This window comes from Ahaetulla prasina, chromosome 1 (assembly GCF_028640845.1).
Source record: "Ahaetulla prasina isolate Xishuangbanna chromosome 1, ASM2864084v1, whole genome shotgun sequence".
Lineage (NCBI taxonomy): Eukaryota > Metazoa > Chordata > Lepidosauria > Squamata > Colubridae > Ahaetulla > Ahaetulla prasina.
In genome coordinates this window covers 364,195,677-364,214,865 of record NC_080539.1, presented here as the reverse complement: position 1 = coordinate 364,214,865, position 19,189 = coordinate 364,195,677, and the positions used below count along the sequence as shown (strand labels likewise).

Here is a 19,189-nt window from a genome sequence, read left to right as displayed (position 1 = left end):
GGTTACTGCAAAATCCCCATTTCTTCCCGATCAGCTGGGACTCGGGAGGCAGAGAATAGATGGGTGCGGGGCCAGTCAAAGGTGGTATTTACCAGTTCTCCGAACTACTCAAAATTTCCGCTACCGGTTCTCCAGAACTGGTCAGAACCTGCTGAAACCCACCTCTGATTGGCAGGCCTGAAGATCCAATGATTTCAGATTCGGGTTTTCCCAGATGTACCAATATGACATCTCTAATAAAATGGAACTTTGAGGACACTCAAGCCTCGGAGTTTTCTTTCATTGGGGGTGTTACTTGGAACCCTGACATAGATCTACTTTCTATTTGAATATATCTCAGTGCAAAAAAAAAAAAAACTTTTCCTGTAGATCCTACATTTCAAAGTTAAGCTCCATCCTAATAACCAAATACATTTATTTCACCATCCTGATGTTTTTGATCAGGAGCCAGAAATAGCTTTACCATCCATGCATTGGTGGACATAACCAAACCCAGCTGTTGATAATAATTCTAGAATTTTCCTTTCTTCCTTGATTCTTACTCTGCTTTAGGATTGTCCTCCTGGGTCAAAAGACTTCCGAGAGGTTCAGTGTGCAGAATTTGATCACATCCCCTTTCGGGGTAAATATTATACTTGGAAGACGTACCGAGGGGGTAAGTGTAGCACTTTCCAACAGACTGCTTCAACATCCACATGACCTTAATATAATTGGAAGTTAACAAAATTTTGCAGAGTGGGATGTTTTTGCACAATTGGCCAGCTGTGTTTTGTTTCCAGGGCACCCCATTCCAATCCTATCTCTGCTTTTTCCATTTTTCTCTCAGTCAGTGAGAATTCCGTGTTTTTTTCCTAGAAAGGTTTTGAGTTGGGTTGGGTTTTTATGCATGATGTGTAAAGTTTAACACTCAGGGAGTTGAAGCTGCTATTTGCATATTTGCAAGGGGCATGATGGCTCAGCGGTTAAAAATGCTGAGTTTGTTAGTTGGAAAGCTGACTGCCTGAGTTGGAGACCCAAGCACTGAGTGATGGGGTGAGCTACCATTACTTGTCCTAGCTCTGTAATGGTGAACCTACAGCACAGGTGCCCGAAGTGGCACGCAGAGCCATGTCACCTGGCACACGCGCCCGTTCCTCTTCTGGGTTTCTGGCGTGCATGCACGCACGACGATCAGCTGTCCTTTTTGCATGCAGCATGTCGTGTCCCACTCCTCCGCTGACGGCCGGGTCAGGGAAATCCGAATCAGGCTTGCCTCTGCAGCTCTGCCCAAAGTCCTAGCAAAGTCCTCAGAGCAGGCAGGAGACCAGTAAGTGACTTCAGCAAGATAAATTCGACTTTTGCCTGACTCAGAGACTGCCAGAAAGCAGATCCTTTATATAGGCCATGGGGTGTGGCTCCATGACTCAGCACTCATTAAGGCCTGCCCCTCCCTTCCTTCTGTTGTCTCCGCCTATCCAATCTTCTGATGCGAGGGTCACTCCAATCAGCTGTTGGTAATAAACCCTCCTCAGGCTCACATGCTGTGGAGGAGGGGGAGGGGTCTAGCTGCTCCGTTTGCCTGGGCATGGAGTCAGGGCTGGGGCAGGGAGGTGCTCCTTCTTCTGCAGTTTGTCTGGGCATGGAGCCAGGACTGGGGCCGGGAGGCATACATTCCTCCGTGTTCGGGAGCAGATAAGAAGGCCCCGGCTGCTCTGAGGGCGGGCAAGACACAACACAGCAGTACTGGAAACTAGAACAGCTGGTCTTCTGTTTTCCTGCGTGAGCATGTCCGCCAGCCAGTTGATCGTTGCGTGCACATGCACGGCAGAAATCCGGAAGAGTAGCTGGCTGAAACCGGAAGTTCAGTATTTGAAACCAGAAGTTCATTTTAGGGCACACGCATGTGCCCTGGGCAGCTCCTCTTCCGGGTTGCGGCCCAGACACAGGCTCACACTCCCTTTTCAGCACTTGGTGCTGAAAAGGTTCGCCATCACTGCCCTGGCTCCTGCCCATCTAGAAGTCCAATGAGGAGATGAAAAGGTACCACTTCGATGGAATAGGTACCACTTCGATAACAGTTCTGTGCGCCTCAGCTTATAGTCATGTGGTCACATGTCCACATAAGTGTCTTCGGACAATACTGGCGCCCTCGGCTAAGAAATGGAGATGAGCTTCATCCCCAAGAGTTGGACTCAGCTGGACAGGAGCAACCTTTTCCTTTATTAGTATATCTAACAGCTACTGTCTGACTTCTGTTGTGGTCTGTAAAGAAAGGATGCCTTACCCTGTCTGACTCCTGCCAACTGCAGAATATTGTGTTCTTACAGGCCAGTCTAACTGACAAATGAGTTCCCTCATTTGGACCAATTGAGCTGTGCTTGTGGCCCTCCAGGGTACAATTGCATTGAAGTAATAAAAACACAAAATTATTGGAAGTGTTAAATCAATTTTCACTCATCCGTTTATTGCTTTGGGATTCTACTTTGTCCTGCGGTCTCCTCCTGACTTTTGAAAGACATAATGTTCTTTAAAAATGCTCTCAAGATTGTTAAAAAATTTGCCTTTTCTCTACCGCCCTCTTTATAAGTAAATAATTGGCTTATATTTATTGTATTTTGAGTTAATTTTCTTATAAAAAGGCTATATTTAATATAGTTGTGAGGTCCAACCTGGAAAATAGCCTGGGAGAAAACTGAAATATTAATAACTTATTTCACCTTTACCACTTTGAATCTTAATATCTTATGTTAAGCAATGGAGTAGCGAGGAGTTACTATGGCTTAAGGCATCAGTTGGCCTTAATCCAGCTGTGCAAATAGCAGAGAAAATGAGACATAGATAGGCAAGAGAGAGAAAAGGGAAGGCAGGTGCTTTTCTAGGCAGCTCCTATTTTTCAACTCTGATTTACAACTGCAAAAGGAGGCACAACAAGGGGACTGTGCAGCTCAGACTTTTTCAGAGATTATGAGGAATTTCACATTCCCCACCCCCTGCTCTCAATTTAGAAATAGCTACAAGGCAGCAGACAGAAACAAGGGAGAGAAGACCCAGGAAAGGCTGTGGAGAGAAACTCAGACAGGGAAGATTGTCAAAAAAAAAGGAAAAAAAAGAAAAAAGGATGATTTATCACTGTGAATGATTATTGGGACTAATCCCTTTGGGACAAGAGCTACAGGATGAAGAAGCATTAAAAAAAAAAAGACCACGTAATGAAAACAGATTTTGAAATGCTACAGCAGTGTTTCTCAGCCCTGGCAACTTTTAAGATGTGTGGACTCCCAGAATTCCCCAGCTGTCATGTTGCAGTTAAAGTCCACACATCTTAAAGCCACCAAGATTGAGAAACCCTGTCCTGCGGTGTTTGTTCTGAGAAAATAATGTTTCACTCAGGAACTAGGCATTTATAATTCTTCAGGTAAAGCGGGGTGGGGGGTTAGTGGGAAATTGCAAGGGAAAGAAAGAGGCAGAAACTTTTGGCTATTCCATGATCATCTTAAAAACGTCTGGGGAAGGACATTTTCTGGCTAGCATGTTGCAGCTTTCATTTCCCTGCTAAGGAAAAGTTGAAGAAAAAAAATTGTGCAGCATCCAGCTGCCGAGAGCTTGCCCACCCAAATATACTGTGTAGGATTTTTATGTTGGAAAGAATTTCGAAGGTCATCCAGTTCCCTGCTCTACACCGAAATCTTGCAACTTCAGCATTCTTGGCAAGCAAATTTACAGCCTCTGCTTAAAACTCCTGCAGAGAAGAAACGGCCATCGTTTCTCAAGGTAGCTTGTTCCAGGATCAAACAGGAAGGTTCTTTTTAGGTTTAACCCAATGGCTGCCCTGCCACTTTCCCCATTAGTTCATCTGTGGAATCACGCAAACCAGATTGACTGTAATCATCCCCCTTATAGCTAGTAAGGTACAATAATTGGGGGGGGGGAACAGCATTGTGTTTTCCTTTAATTATCTGTCCTGCAGGCTAACCTCCCTAGGTTTTTTTTTTCCTTTGCGGGGCTTGGTTTCTTGATTTACCAGCATTCTTGTCACTTTCCCTTAAACATGCTTAGCTCCTTAAACAAGTCCCAGACCTTTGGCATACCGCTCAAAGGTCAAGTATGGCCCTTGGCCAAAAAAGAAAAAGAAAAAAACCCACCAAAGCTGCATATCCTGGCTTATATCCTTCGAACTGAGATTCCTTTCCACTCTTCCATCTGTTTTTGCTAAACACTCAGACTCGGCCATTCAGCCAAACCACCTCTGAGACATCTGTTAATAAGCTCCAGGTTTCTCAGCTGCTAACCCTGAGCAGCGTGGAGCTCCAGGAAGCCAGAGCCGACATGAATTTAAAATATAAGGGGACACAGAAGGATATGCAATCAATTTTCCTCGTTCAGATTTATAGGCATGACTTCAGTTTTTAACTCTCCTAGGCTCTTTCACTTGCTGATACAATAGCCACGGTTCACACAACACACTTAAGCAGGTCAGTTCAGGGTCCAAAGGGTAGCACATACCTGGTTATCCTGTTAGTAAAGGGGAGGGGGACACTTTTAACCCATCAGGGAATTTGTGAGTCCTCCCATCAGCTATTTTCTGCAAATCCAGGATCCTAACCAACCACTGGTAGTCCTTGACTTACGACCACAATTGAGCCTGAAATTTCTGTTGCTAAGCAATAGTTGTTGTTGTTTTTTTGTTGTTTACATTTATACCCCGCCCTTCTCCGAAGACTCAGGGCGGCTTACAGTGTATAAGGCAATAGTCTCATTCTATTTGTATATTTTTTACAAAGTCAACTTATTGCCCCCCCAACAATCTGGGTCCTCATTTTACCTACCTTATAAAGGATGGAAGGCTGAGTCAACCTCGGGCCGGGCTTGAACCTGCAGTAATTGCAGGCTCTGTGTTCTAATAACAGGCTTCTCTATTGCCTGAGCTATCCCGGCCCCTTGTTAAGTGATTTTTGCCCATTTTACGACCTTTTGCCACGGTTGTTAAGTGAATCACTGCCATTGCTAAGGATGCAAAACAGTCGTTAAGTGAATCTGGCTTCCCCAATGCCTTTGCTTGTTGGAAGGTCACAAAAGGTGATCCCATGATCTCAAACACTGCAACATTCATAAATATGAGCCAGTTGCCAAGCGCCCGAATTTTGACCATGTGACCATGAGGATGCTGCTAGGGCATAAGTGTCATAAGTCACTTTTTTCAGTGCTGTTGCAACTTTGAATGGTCACTAAACGAATGGCTGTAAATTGAGACTACCTATATGGGATGCTGATTGGCTCCACCCATCAATCAACACATCCCTCAAACATTGATTAGCTGCAGATTAAAGCCCCATCCATTGCAGCCTGGCTGTCTTATAACAACAGACTATTGCCTGGCAGGTGCCCTCTGGGCATAAAAGTTCACAAACAGAATCAGAGGAAGTCAGCAAGGTATACTTTGACTTGGTTAATCTGATTGTTGGCTACTAGATCTACCAGCTATGGCTGGTTACTAGCTGACCGAGATGGCTTAGAAATTACAGCTGGTATTTATTTATTTATTTATTATTTTGTTTGATTTTTATACCGCCCTTCTCCCGAAGGACTCAGGGCGGTGTACAGGCATAATAAAACCGACAATACAATATACAAGTTTAAAATACGATTTAAAAAACTTATTTAAATTAGCCCAGTGATTAAAATTTACCATACTAAAACCCCGTTTAAAATTAATAAATATAACATTAAAATCCCAATTTAAGCCAGCCCCGCGCGGATAAAAAGATGAGTCTTGAGTTTGCGACGAAATGTCCGAAGGTCAGGTATTTGGCGTAAACCCGGGGGAAGCTCGTTCCAGAGTGTGGTAGAAAATGCAAAAGGCAAACTATTAACAGGGACATCCCCTCTGTGTACACCAACTCTGTTCTTGAAGATGCTACACAATAGGCTTATAGAATCCAATTCTAAAGGCTAATCATTACCTTTAAAAGCAGGGGTGGGATTCAGCCGGTTCAGACCAGTTGAAGTGAACCGGTAACTCCGATGATCAGCTGAGAGCGAACCAGTTTGCTCCGACGATCAGCTGGTCCCACCGATCTATATTTCCTTTGTTTGAAGCCCAGCTGGTAGGCGCGGCAGAGCAGATTGCTGCGCCTCAGCTGTTATACTCACCAGGGCTGCAGTAGAAGGTAAGTTTTAGAGCTATTTTCAAATGCACTGCAAACGTGCAGAGCGTGTGTTTGGAAAACACACACTCAGCCAACCAGTTGTTACACCAGTTGAATCCCACCACTGTTTAAAAGCTTTATACACGTAGCACATCAGGCAGTAGCTTACCCAAATAAATTTCTCCCATTTAGTAGAGAAATCTAAGGAGGGTCCATTTTCTAGCAGATATATATGGAGTTCAGCTAGAATCTAGATGATGGATATTCTCAGAGGCTCCAACCATCTGTTCAATAAACACACAAACTTTGTGTGACTGCAGATTTCTAAAAGTTCCAGTTCCTTGTAATCTTGGTTTGTGTAACATGCCAGGCTCCACACAGAAATCATGTGATGGTTTAACACAATGGCCTAGCTTACACAACTTATTAAGAATGGCTGGGTTGTCTCAATATATTGAGCAACAAATTCCCCAACTTCATTTTATCTTAGTCTAAATTTCTTTTTGCCTAATTGCATGAAGCCAGCCACAAAAATCTCTCATACAATCCATATGCCAATTAATTTCTAATACGTTGTAAAGCTATGGTGTATTCCAAAGGACCAAGAGAAAGTGAAGGGGTATTTTTTTGTTTGTTTGTTTGGGGGGGGGGTTGTTTAAGAAGGATTTCCCCTAGCAATTCTCAGAATATATCTTTGGTGCAGCAAGTAGCTGCTTTAATTTAGGATTAAATGACTAGCTCAAATGACTAGATCAGGGGTCACCAACCTTGTGGACTTGTGGACTTCAACTGGGAGTTGAAGTCCACAAGTCTTAAAGGGACCAAGGTTGGAGACCCCGGGACTAGAACACAAGTTTAACTCTTTTCTAAAACAAGGAAGAAAAATTCAGATGGGTTTTCTGAAGCAACCAAAACATCAAGACTTGTTCACATTAACAGTATATCAGAATAACAGAGTTGGAAGCGATCTTGGAAGTCTTCTAATGCAACCCCCGATCAAATAGGAAACCCTATATCCAGTGGTGGGCTGCAACCGGTTTAACAACTGGTTCTGTGAGCATGCGTGCGCCTAACACGCTTGCGCGCAGTGTTCAAAATACAGCAATTTCAAGCTCAGCTACTTACCTTCTAAGGCAGCCCAGGTAACTAGAACAGCAGAGGTACGGAAATCAGCTGTGCCGCATGAATCAGCTGAGCCAGAAAGAAGTAAATATAGGACAGGATAGAGCAGAGGCGGGTGGGCGGGGCCAGCTGATCATCGGAACTACTAATTTGCTCGAACCGGCAGCAGCCCACCTCTGCCTATAATACTTCAGACAAATGGATGTCCATCTTTTTCTTGAAAGCCTCCAGTGATAAGCACCATTCTGGAGGCAACTGATTATTTGTTCTCACTATCTGGAAATTTATCCTTAGTTCTAGGTTGGTTCTCTCCTTGATTAGTTTTCACCCATTGCTTCTTGTCCTGCTTTTAGGGGCTTTGGAGAATAGCTTGACTCCCTCTTCTTTATGACAGCCCCTTAGATATTGGAACACTGCTATCATATGACACATTCAATAATACGTTATCAATAGGGAACATGCTGCCCAAGGCAGAGAAAATCACCGTTTGCAAGTGCTGATAAAATAATCTCTGGCACCTAACAGTCCTTTTCTCCTATAGATTAATTTCCATGATCAACTTTAAAATGTTTCCTGGTAGAAAACTAACAAGAATTGATCACCTTCTGAGATCTGGCTTCTAGGGCTTTTGAATGCCTTGTGATTAGAGCAGCTCTCTGGATTTTATTACAAGGACTCATATAGAAAAATAACAGCCAGCCTGATGAGAGGGTGTATCATTCCTCTGGTTCAGGAATGATTCAATAATTAAATTTTATTAGGGCAGAGCAGGATAGAATAATACATTTTGAGCAGAGGCAGTTTGGAAAGAGACCAGCCCAGTGATTCTAAGAAGCAATAATACTTCTTCGAAAATACTGTATATTGCTACATCCATTGCTTAAATCCCACTCAAAAGTGAAATTCATAGTGGAATATTTGAGATAGAAAGATCATAGATAACTTCTCTTTTATAGTTATATATCTTGGAGATTTCTAGGACTCCCAGAATCAGTAATCTGGTAGCATCATTTTGTTAATGATTTGAAAAGTTACTACCAAAGTCAGTGGTGGGATTCAGCCAGTTCTGTCTGGATTCTGCAAACCGGTAGCGGTGACTGCAGGATGCACCACCCACCCGCCCAGACATAATGAGAAACTACTGCGCATGCGCAGAAGGCCGTGTGCATTCGCAGAGGTGATGCGTACGAGCGAAGCAAGTAGGGAAGGGAAGTGAATCCCACCTCTGACCAAAGTCCTGATTTTTGGCTACTAACATGGCTTTCCTCCAATGCCTACTACGACTCTAGGGAGAATTTAACCAGTTTTAATTCTACCATTATTTTTGGCCACCTCAAAGCAGTCATAGACTGTTTGAGCGTCACACAATGGGATGAGTGTCCATCTTCGCCTACTTCCTGTCCACATTCAAAAGTGTGCAAATGCAAGTAGATAAATAGGTACCACTTTACTGGGAAGGGAACACGCTCTGCAATGTCACGCTGGCCAGATAACTGAAAAGGTCTTTGGAGCGCTTTGGCTCAATGGCCTCCAAATGGAGATGAATGCTGCCCCCTAGAGTCAATAATGACTAGCAGAATAAAATCTGCAATGACTCCTTTCCTTCCTTCCTTCCCCCAAAACTGAATACAGTTACAACCACAATTGAGCCCAAAATTTATGTGGCTAAGTGAAATATTTGTTAAGTGAGTTTTCTCCATTTTATAACCTTTCTCGCCACAGTTGTTAAGTTAGTAACACGGTTGTTAGGTGAATCTGGCTTCCCCATTGACTTTGCTTGTCAGAAGGTCACAAAAGGGGATCACATGACCTGGAGACACTGCAACGGTCGTAAATATGAGCCAGTTGCCAAGCATCTGAATTTTGATCACGTAACCATGGGGATGCTGCCACGATTGCAAGTGTGAAAAATGGTCATCACTTTTTTCAGTGCCCCTGTAACTTTGAATGGTCACTAAATGAACTGTTGTAAGTCCAGGATTACCTGTACTAACGATTCTCAATTTTGGCAAGTTGAAGTTGTGTGGACTTCAACTTCCGGAAATCCCAGCCAGTCATATGGCATTCTGGGAGTTGAAGTCTAGACATCCTCAACTTGCCAACACTGCAGTCTATATGCCAAATACTCCAGTCTCCTGTCTTCTTCATAAGAAGGTTGATTGGGCTGAGAGAGTATAACTGGCCCAAACCCATCTCTTTCACACCTAAAGGAGGACTATAACTATAGTATCCCATTCCAGTTTCCGACCTAGCACCTTGGCCACTACACCAAACCAGTTCTCAGTTTTATTTCTTGTGGCACAGAATTTGGCAAGATATATATTAAAAAATGTACAGAAATCTCATTGTCCCAGAAAAGGCGGAGTTTGATAAAGGTAAAGGTAAAGGTTCCCCTCGCACATATGTGCTAGTCGTTCCCAACTCTAGGGGGCAGTGCTCATCTCTGTTTCAAAGCCAATGAGCCAGTGCTGTCCAAAGACGTCTACGTGGTCATGTGGGCGGCATGACTCAACACCAAAGGCGCACAGAACGCTGTTACCTTCCCACCAAAGGTGGTCCCTATTTTTCTACTTGCATTTTTTTTTTACATGCTTTCGAACTGCTAGGTTGGTAGAAGCTGGGACAAGTAAAGGGAGCTCACCCCATTAAACAGCACTAGGGATTTGAACCGCTGAACTGCCGACCTTTTGATCGACAAGCTCAACATCTTACCACTGAGCCACTGCGTCCCTGTTTGAAACTGGTGTTTAATACTGGGTGTTTGATACTGGTGTTTGATACTGGGTAGAAAAATGCAGCTTCCCCATCACATATCCAATGTGATGGATATCCAATGGCTGAGGAAGAGGCTTGGGACCTGTGCCACAACACATCACAAATGCACTTTTTTTTTTTTTTGCTTAATTAGGTAAAGATTCATTCTGCATTCAGTATAGGTGCTATTCCGCAATCCAGCCTCTTAGGAACTCATGTGAATTAATTTCTGGCTTGCAGGTGGTGTCAAGTCCTGCTCACTCAACTGTTTGGCCGAAGGTTTTAACTTCTACACAGAAAGGGCTGCAGCTGTGATCGATGGAACGGCCTGCCGCCAGGACTCCCATGACATCTGCGTTAGTGGAGAGTGCAAGGTGACCGTGTGTTACTCAAACTGTTGGTTTTTCCTGCCCGCGCACAGTACTCTTGGCTTATTGCTCCAGCACAATGCAGGTAGTCCTCAACTTACGACCATAACGGAGCTTGCCAATCACAGTAGTAAGTCATGACAGTCATAGATCAGGTCACCCACATGACCAATCTGATTTTATTATATAATATAATATAATATAATTATTATATATTATTATTTATTATATGGTATTGACCACTTTATAAAGTGGTATTAACAGAGTGCTTGTATGCTACTTCTGGACTTAATTTGGTGGCGAACGTAAGAATAAAATTAGGTGCATTAATATCTTCTCCACTAGAGAAATAACCAATGGAATTCACTGGCACAAGATATATTCATGGTGTTTGTTCAGGTGGCTATAAAAGATAGTTGAGAGCAGTGGTGGGATTCAAATAATTTAACAACCAGTTCTCTGCCCTAATGATTTCTTCCAACAATCAGTTTGCCAAATTGCTCAGAAAGTTAACAACCGGTTCTCCCGAAGTGGTGCGAACTGGCTGAATCCCACCACTGGTTGAGAGCCGAGGTGGCGTAGTGGTTAGAGTGCAGTACTGCAGGCTACTTCATCTGACTGCTAGCTGGCAGTTCAGCAGTTCAAATCTCGCTGGCTCAAGGTTGACTCAGCCTTCCATCCTTCCGAGGTGCGTAAAATGAGGACCCAGATTTTGGGGGCAATAGGCTGATTGTAAACTGCTTAGAGAGGCCTATAAAGCACTGTGAAGTGGTATATAAGTGCAATTGCGATTGCGATAATGAGACAAATTGATGAAAGATAGATCTATCATTAACTATTGGTTATCTTAAAAACACCAAGATTCTTGATGGTAGTATTCGTAGAGAAGCAGCCACAGGAAAGCCAGATGCCTTTATCCCATGCCTGTGAACTTTTGAACGTGCCCTGATGGCGCTTTGACACAATTCACAAAACTTCTTTTTAAGAGGCAGTTGTTGTTTTTTATTTGCATTTATATCCCGCCCTTCTCCAATGACTCAGGGCGGCTTACACTATGTCAAGCAATAGTCTTCATCCATTTGTATATTATATACAAAGTCAACTTATTCCCCCCAACAATCTGGGTCCTCATTTTACCTACCTTATAAAGGATGGAAGGCTGAGTCAACCTTGGGCCTGATGGGACTTGAACCTATAGTAATTGCAAGCAAGCTGCTGTTAATAACAGACTGCATTAATCTGTTGAGCCACCAGAGGCCACCAGTTTTTAGCATTGAACAACAAAGAAGGGTTAGATTAGGCTTCTGTATGGCCACTGTGGGAAATAAGAGGTTTTTTTAAAAAAAAAATCTGACTGAGGTGCATTTTAGGTTTTTAGAGGAACTAACAGGCAAGCTATTAAAGTGATAGCACCAGATCTACCAACATTTTCCATTTATTTCTCATAAGCATGTGGGCTGTGACCGCGTCTTAGGTTCAGACACTAAGGAGGACAAATGCCGGGTTTGTGGAGGAGATGGGACCACCTGTGAAACCATCGAAGGGATCTTCAACAATTCACTGCCTGATGGAGGTGAGGTTGACTTTCTGATTAGTGATGAAATCCAAATTTTTTTATTACCGGTTCTGTGGATGTGGCTTGGTGGGTGTGGCGTGGCTTGGTGGGCATGGCAGGAGAACAATACTGCAAAATCTCCGTTCCCACCCCATTCTGAGGCCAGCCAGAGGTGGTATTTGCCAGTTCTGTGAACTACTCAAAATTTCCGCTATCGGTTCTCCAGAACCTGTCAGAACCTGCTGGATTTCACCCCTGTTTCTGACTCAGTAGGTTTAACAATGAGACAGCTGTACAAGCAGAGTTGGCATCATTTCACACAGAGATACTTCTATTTTGAGAAAAAAAAATTGTTATTGAATAATGAACACCCACTGAGTTTCAATCGGGATGTTTTGCTTGTCAACAAATGGCCAGTATCTGGAACGTCACATGCCCTTTGTCACAAGCAAGTGGTGTTTTGCAACTTTTAAAATATGTCTTTGAGGATGATTGCAATGATAACGCAGAAGTAGTCAAATGAGCAACAACATAAACATAGACACTCTGCATTTAAAAATATTTTGGTCTGTTCCTCTGATAACCTAGAGAAAGACAAAGCTTGGCTGGCTAAACTAATGTCCGAATTACTCGTGTGTATACTCACTATATAATGTAGATGTACACATTTAAATTACGGTTTAGATTCTATTTTCATTTTGACGAATCTTAACCACGTTTATAAGACTCTCATTTGGAAATGGGGAAGGAAAAGTTGTTTTGGTCAGTTTCTTCTGTCCCCTTCTGAGTTTATATGGTATCCTAAACTAGGATTTAAGAAAACACTTCCTATATTCATATCGCTTGTTGTGCCCCCAAAATTAAATCACATTACAGTTTAGTATTATGGCCAGATTAACACAATGTATTAATGCTATGGTTGGATTCCCACGGTACATTTAATCACAACTACCCAATCACAACTACCAAACCTCTTTTTAGAGGGGTCAAAGAAGCCATCTATGTTAAAATTGAACAGCCCTCTCTGGGGGCTGGCTTCAGATCCTTTAGCAACGGGTTCACTGCCCCGTTGCTGGGTGGGCGTGGCCATGGTGGGCGTGACCTAGTCGGCTGCTTGCCCCATGATGGGGGAGGGGCTTTTTCACCCTCCCCAGGTTCCGGAGGCTTTCCTCGAGCCTCCAGGAGGGCGAAAACTGCTTCCCCTGGGGTCCAGAGGCCCTCCGGAGGCCGAAAACAGGCCCGTTTCTGGACTTCCGGAACCTCCAGTAGGCCGATTTTTTGCCCTCCCAGACCCTCCGCATGGCCCCTGAACTTACCTGGAATGATGAACAGCGCCACGTGGAGACTCCTGGGAGGGGTGAGGCAGGGTGGGAGGGGCAGGGAGGGGTGGGCATGGCCCGAACCCTGCCGAACCCCTAGGTGCCCGCCCCTGGCCCTCTCTCAACAGAGGGGGTGAGGCCACCTATCTCCTGTCTACCACACAATCCTTTCAGCAGTCCCAAGAAGGTCCCACAGCCATTTGCAATCTGATTCAGGTGGCCCTGAGGGTACAGATAAATTCCCAAGTGGCCTCAACGACTCTCAGAGTGCTAAAGACCAAATGACTGCAAAGAATAGAAATTCTTCCATCCCCCACTATTCAGTTAGAACTGAAGAAGCTTCTTGGATGACAAGTGAAATGTTTTTGAGGGGGGGAAAAAAACAAGGAAATCCAGCTGCCTTTTGGAAAAGCACCTTTAAAACAACCATGGCCTGGATGATTGAGAATCTCTATAGACATCAATCTCTTTTTCTAGCCTAGCCTAGCATATTGTGTGAACAAAGTCTATAGCTCAGTCATTGTGTTGACAGTTTATGTGCATAAAATGCCAAATCTAGGTTCCAGTTTTTAAAATACAAGTATTAGAGAATGGAAAGTTTTTAGTAAATCATGGCCAGTTAGAATAAAATACCGTATTTTTCAAAGTATAAGATGCACCTGAGTATAAAACGCACCTTAATTTGGGGGGAGGAAAACAAGAAAAAAAGATTTTTTTCCAACCTGGTGCCCTCCAGGTGTGCTTAAAGTACAAAGCCAAGATAAAGGTAATTTTGGAAACTGCTGTCCCAATGTAATTGTAGGGCACCAGGTTGAAGAAAACTTCATGGTTACTCAAACAATGTTACTAAGATACAGAGAACTAATTTCAGTTCCTCAGACCACCATTGCTGTATATTCTGAGAGTCACAATCCCGCCACACTTATCTGCAAGATTATGTAAAATTACTGAAAGGCTTAGAGCATACATAGAGTGCAACTTAATTCAGCTTTTGTTAACTGCTGTTGAGAGAATCTCTATTGTAACCTAATGTGCCAACTGCATAGATAAAACTTCTAGGCGAATTGCCAGGTTTAGCCTAGCAAAGTAACTTCTTGTAAAAAGTAAAATGTGAATTCTGCCAAATATCCTTGCTTGTAACTTAAAATATGTGTTCTCAGCAATTTAACGTGGAATAGCATTCCCTAACAAACGCTCTGAGTTATAGACCAGAAAATGTATTCCTTTTCCTTTCGAAGGTCTATTGTTATCAGAGCGCTGAGAAAAATCATGAAATTCGCGTGATGTGAAATGATGTTTCTATAGCCGTGATGGCGAACCTATGGCACGCGTGCCAGAGGTGGCACACAGAGTCCTCTCTGCTGGCATGTGCGCCGTCGCCCCAGATCTCTGTGGCGTTTCCTTCGTGAGCTTCTGTTTCCGTGCAAACGGCAAAACAGAAGCTCATGAAGGAAAAGATCTTACCGCTTGCCGCGCTGCCAGTGTTGGGATGCCCCGCCTCCTGCCAGCCAGCTGGTCTTTGGGTCTCTGCTGCGCATGTGCGCATGTAGGCGCATGGGTGCATTCATGCGCACGCACACACCTTTCCGTTTGGGCATGCGCGTATGCCGTTTGGGCACTCAGTGTCTAAAACAGGGGTCTCCAACCTTGGCAACTTTAAGACTTGTGGACTTCAGCTCCCAGAATTCTGGATTCTGGGAGTTGAAGTCCACAAGTCTTAAAGTTGCCAAGGTTGGAGACCTCTTGTCTAAAAGGTTCACCATCACTGTTCTATAGCAGTGACGGTCAGCACAAGCTGTGTAGACTATAAGAAGAAGAAAAGGGGGGGGGGGTTGGCGTGCACCTGTTTTTCTCTCTGCCTGCTCTGTTAAGGTTGGAAAGAAAAAGGTCGTCTTTTGCTTTCTGCAGAAAATAAAAGCTGATTATCAGTAGCCTCATGCTCAGAATTTCATTGGCATTATCAGCTTCTGAGCTGCATTCAAAAACTTTACATTACCCTGTGTAAAATTTGCATGTTTTATGCAAGTCCAATAAGCGAATACTTGGTTATAAATTCCCCACTCCGTTTTTAACATTGTTTTTCAGGCTATGAGGAGGTGATACTGATTCCCAAAGGATCTGTCCATATTGATATTCGGGAACTTAACCATTCTCTGAGTTATCTTGGTGAGAAGTTTGTATTATCTGGGAAATGTTTTAGGTCTTATGTTCTTGAAATGACTTTCTGAAGATGTTCCCCAGCAATTCTTTCCTGTCTCTACCAGCTTTCCTGTACTTCAGAATGTGCTAAGGAGAAAACTTTACTTCTCTGGAGGTTATTTTGCCCATTAGTTTAATTTGTCAGCCTTTCACGGTAAGTAAGAAATATTCAAAAAATAGAAGGACACAATCTGAAAGGTCAAAGTAGGGCCTCTTTTTTTCTTCTTCAAAAAAGTTGATGTTGTTTGCGATAGTGGCAAATATCTGTAGCTCGGGTGGAGAATGAAGGTGGAGGTTCATTCTCCGACCTTGTGGGTTGGTTTCTGAACGTTTCATTACCAGACTAGGTAACATCTTCAGCGGAAGTTAGGGAATGTCAGTGTTGGTATTCTGTTTATATGGGCTTCATGTGGTCAGTAGGTCTTGTGATGGTGAGGTCACATCAGGTCAGGGTCCTGTGATGGATCAAACGTGGGTCACAAGTGAGGTGAGGTGTAAGGGACCCACACCTGACCCATCACAAGAGTCTCACTTGCGATATCTCACACCTGTCCCATCACAAGACCCTGACCTGATGTGATCCTCACCTGACCTGACCTCACCATCATGAGACTTACTGACCACAGGAAGCTCTTATATTGAACCGGTGCGAACCGGCTGAATCCCACCACTGCACCTAGGGCAACCACTAGATGGTAGCAAAGAGGTTCAGAAAACTGTAACTCTTTGCTGCCATTAGTAGTTATTGATATTCCTGCAGCCTAAATCTCATAGTCCTATCACAGAATACAGTACAACCTGCCAGTTCCTGAACCATAGCTGCTGCTCTTCCTCCCTTCAATTTGCTTGTTTGCACAAGCCTTAGGCTTCAGGAGAGATCTGCTTCCCCAAATGTAAGCTCTAAGCATTAGCGATCGGATTACTAACATTGCAAGGTGGGAGGGTGCGTGTTACATATGGGTTGGTTTGCCTGAGGCTTGGCTTTGTTGTCCCCAATTCGGGGCTGAGCCTGGAGCCGAAGCCGATGAAGAACACCAGACACGAGGTGTAGGTTTTGTTTCCTTCTATTGAAGCGCTCCAAGAAAAGGGGTCCTGGCTAGAAAATGCCAAGGAACCTCGAACAATAGAATTAAGAAAGGTTTATACATTTTCACTAAAGCGGAAGGTGTGATAAGGCAGGATATATAAAACAAATCATCTAATAAACATTTTAGTAATGATCTAACCATTGTCCTATTGGCCTCGCCCAGGGGTCTCCAACCTTGGCAACTTTAAGCCTGGAGGACTTCAACTCCCAGAATTCCCCAGCCAGTTTTGCTTCAAATGAATATGGTTACCAAAAACCAGTCATCTATAACAGGGATCTCCAACCCTTGGCAACTTTAAGCCTGGAGGACTTCAACTCCCAGAATTCCCCAGCCAGCTTTGCTTCAAATGAATATGGCTACCAAAGCTGGCTGGGGAATTCTGGAAATTAAAGTCCTCCAGGCTTAAAGTTGCCACGGTTGGAGTCCCCTAGGCTAGAGGCCAATAGGACAATGGTTAGATCATTACTAAAATGTTTATTAGATGATTTGTTTTATATATCCCTGCTCTAGCCATCCCTATTTCTAAGCCTTGCCTAATGAATGCTCCAGCATTCCATTTGCTCCAAGCCAACACTCTTCCTAACGTCTAGCTGAGCTATGCAGGATGTCTAACTCTTTGATACTATTATCAGTCCTCTAACCACCTAGAATCAATGCAAATGTGACACACACATATTCTCTGTGAATAAGCGTTCTTTGTTCTCCACAATTACCAGCTTCACGGTTTTCTTTCAAGTGCATGCCACGGCCTTGCTTTGTTTTAGCAGACAGCCCATCAGTTTGAAACATTTTCTTTTGGCTCCTTCTTCCAGCTCTGAGAGGAGAAAATGATGAGTATTTTGTCAACGGGAAACTTTCGATCGACCCTCCCCGGCGTTTTGACATTGCTGGAACCACATTCCACTATGGGCGTTCTCAGGATGAACCAGAGTCTCTCGAGGCCCTGGGCCCAACTAACATCACCCTGATTGTTATGGTTAGTTATAATGTTGGGCCAAAACAAGTGATGGGAAAAGAAAATATTACCGTATTTTTCGGTGTATAAGACGCACCTTTTTACCCCACAAAAGAGGGTGAAAATCTGGGTGCATCTTATACACCGAATGTAGCCCCGCCCACCTGCCGCCCCCCACCCTTCGGAGGTTGTCAGCCTCTGTGCGTTGTACAGCCGCATGTCCTCATGAAAATGGTCTTGCATCTGCCGGGGCACTTCAAAGGGCCGCACTACAGCTGATCAGTGCTGTAGGAGGCTAGTAGACCGATGCCTCTATTTTTAAAGAAGGTAGACCAATGCGCTCCCCAAAAAAAAGGCAATTAGTAGACCGGTGCCTCTATTTTTAAAGAAGGTAGACCGATGTGCTCCCAAAAAAAGGCAATTAGTAGATCGGTGCCTCTATTGTTAAAGAAGGTAGAAGAGTGTGCTCCAAAAAAAGGCAAGTAGACCGGTATGGCTCTGCTAGGCAGAATTCTTTTTTTCTTGTTTTCCTCCCTCAAAATTAAGGTGCGTCTTATACTCCGGTGTGTCTTATACACCGAAAAATACGGTAATTTGACAGAAAGCTTTACTCAAGTTGAGCAAGAGTGCCTCACTTGATGAATTTAAATTGCGAAAGAGATGAGGAACTATTCATTAACATGATCCTTTTTTTTCCACAGGCTAGAATTACCCAAGTGACTTAAATTTGTTTCAGAGCAGCTGATTAATTTTTATAAAGATCACTGGGGAGATAAGATAGATTGCCTTACGATTAGTATGCAATATATTTCCCAACTGTAGCGGTTAATCTATTCATTCCTTTGTTGAATTCATAGAGCCACCTATCTTTACTTCTGTGACTTCAGACAGCTTACAAAGTTATGAACACAAAAAGAAACCAACCCAAATTATAACTGCGAAAGTCACTAAGACATAGAAAAAAACAATAAAAAACTTTTAAAATTGTAAAAAAAAAAATACAATCTGTGAGAGAGCACCATTCATTTTCCTAACAGGACAGCCACCCAGCATCATTGGATTCCCAGGCCAAATGGCAGAGCCTGATCTTTAGCCTCTGTCAGAAGGCCAATGTAATGATATGTGGGAATGACCCTAGGAGGAATGGGGAAGAGTTACTGCTGTCCAGGGAATGGTCAGATAAGAAAAGGCATTGTCTGCACTTTTTATTTATTTATTTTATTTATTTACTTATTAAATTTTTATACCGTCCTTCTCCCGAAGGACTCAGGGCGGTGTACAGCCAGAGATAAAAAGTTGATATACATACAATTTAAAACCAAAATTTAAAACTAAGCAAATTGCAAAAGGCCAATATTAAAATTTAAAAAATTTAAAAACCCTAAGGCAATAAAAACCCAATTTAAAATTAATAACAATATTATGCCAGTCCCGCTTGGATAAATAGATGTGTTTTCAGCTCACGGCGAAAGGTCCGAAGATCAGGTACTTGGCGTAAGCCAGGGGGAAGTTCATTCCAGAGCATCGGGGCTCCAACAGAGAAGGCCCTACTCCTGGGCGCCACCAGCCGACCACTTGCATAATGGGCAGAAAAAGAAGCTCAGAAGCCCCCCACCCACCCAAAAAAAAAATATCCACACGCTGTAAATGAGAGGGTGGGAGACTTGTACTACTAGACTTGCAAGATTCCATAGATGCAATCTT

General features: G+C 43.4%; 1 protein-coding gene across 6 annotated transcripts in view; it reads left to right on the top strand.

Annotated features, from left to right (window-relative positions):
* Window positions 1-19,189, top strand: part of ADAMTS10 (ADAM metallopeptidase with thrombospondin type 1 motif 10) — an 86,621-nt gene that overhangs the window by 51,730 nt on the left and 15,702 nt on the right. For all 6 annotated transcript variants that reach the window (XR_009152751.1, XM_058163417.1, XM_058163421.1 and 3 more), the window contains 5 exons: window positions 553-655; window positions 10,242-10,375; window positions 11,819-11,942; window positions 15,329-15,409; window positions 17,343-17,506. Coding sequence is in view for 5 of the 6 variants with exons in the window: in XM_058163417.1 (XP_058019400.1) it covers window positions 553-655; window positions 10,242-10,375; window positions 11,819-11,942; window positions 15,329-15,409; window positions 17,343-17,506 (606 nt within the window). In the remaining variant the exon portion in view is untranslated. The remainder of the gene's footprint in view (window positions 1-552; window positions 656-10,241; window positions 10,376-11,818; window positions 11,943-15,328; window positions 15,410-17,342; window positions 17,507-19,189) is intronic.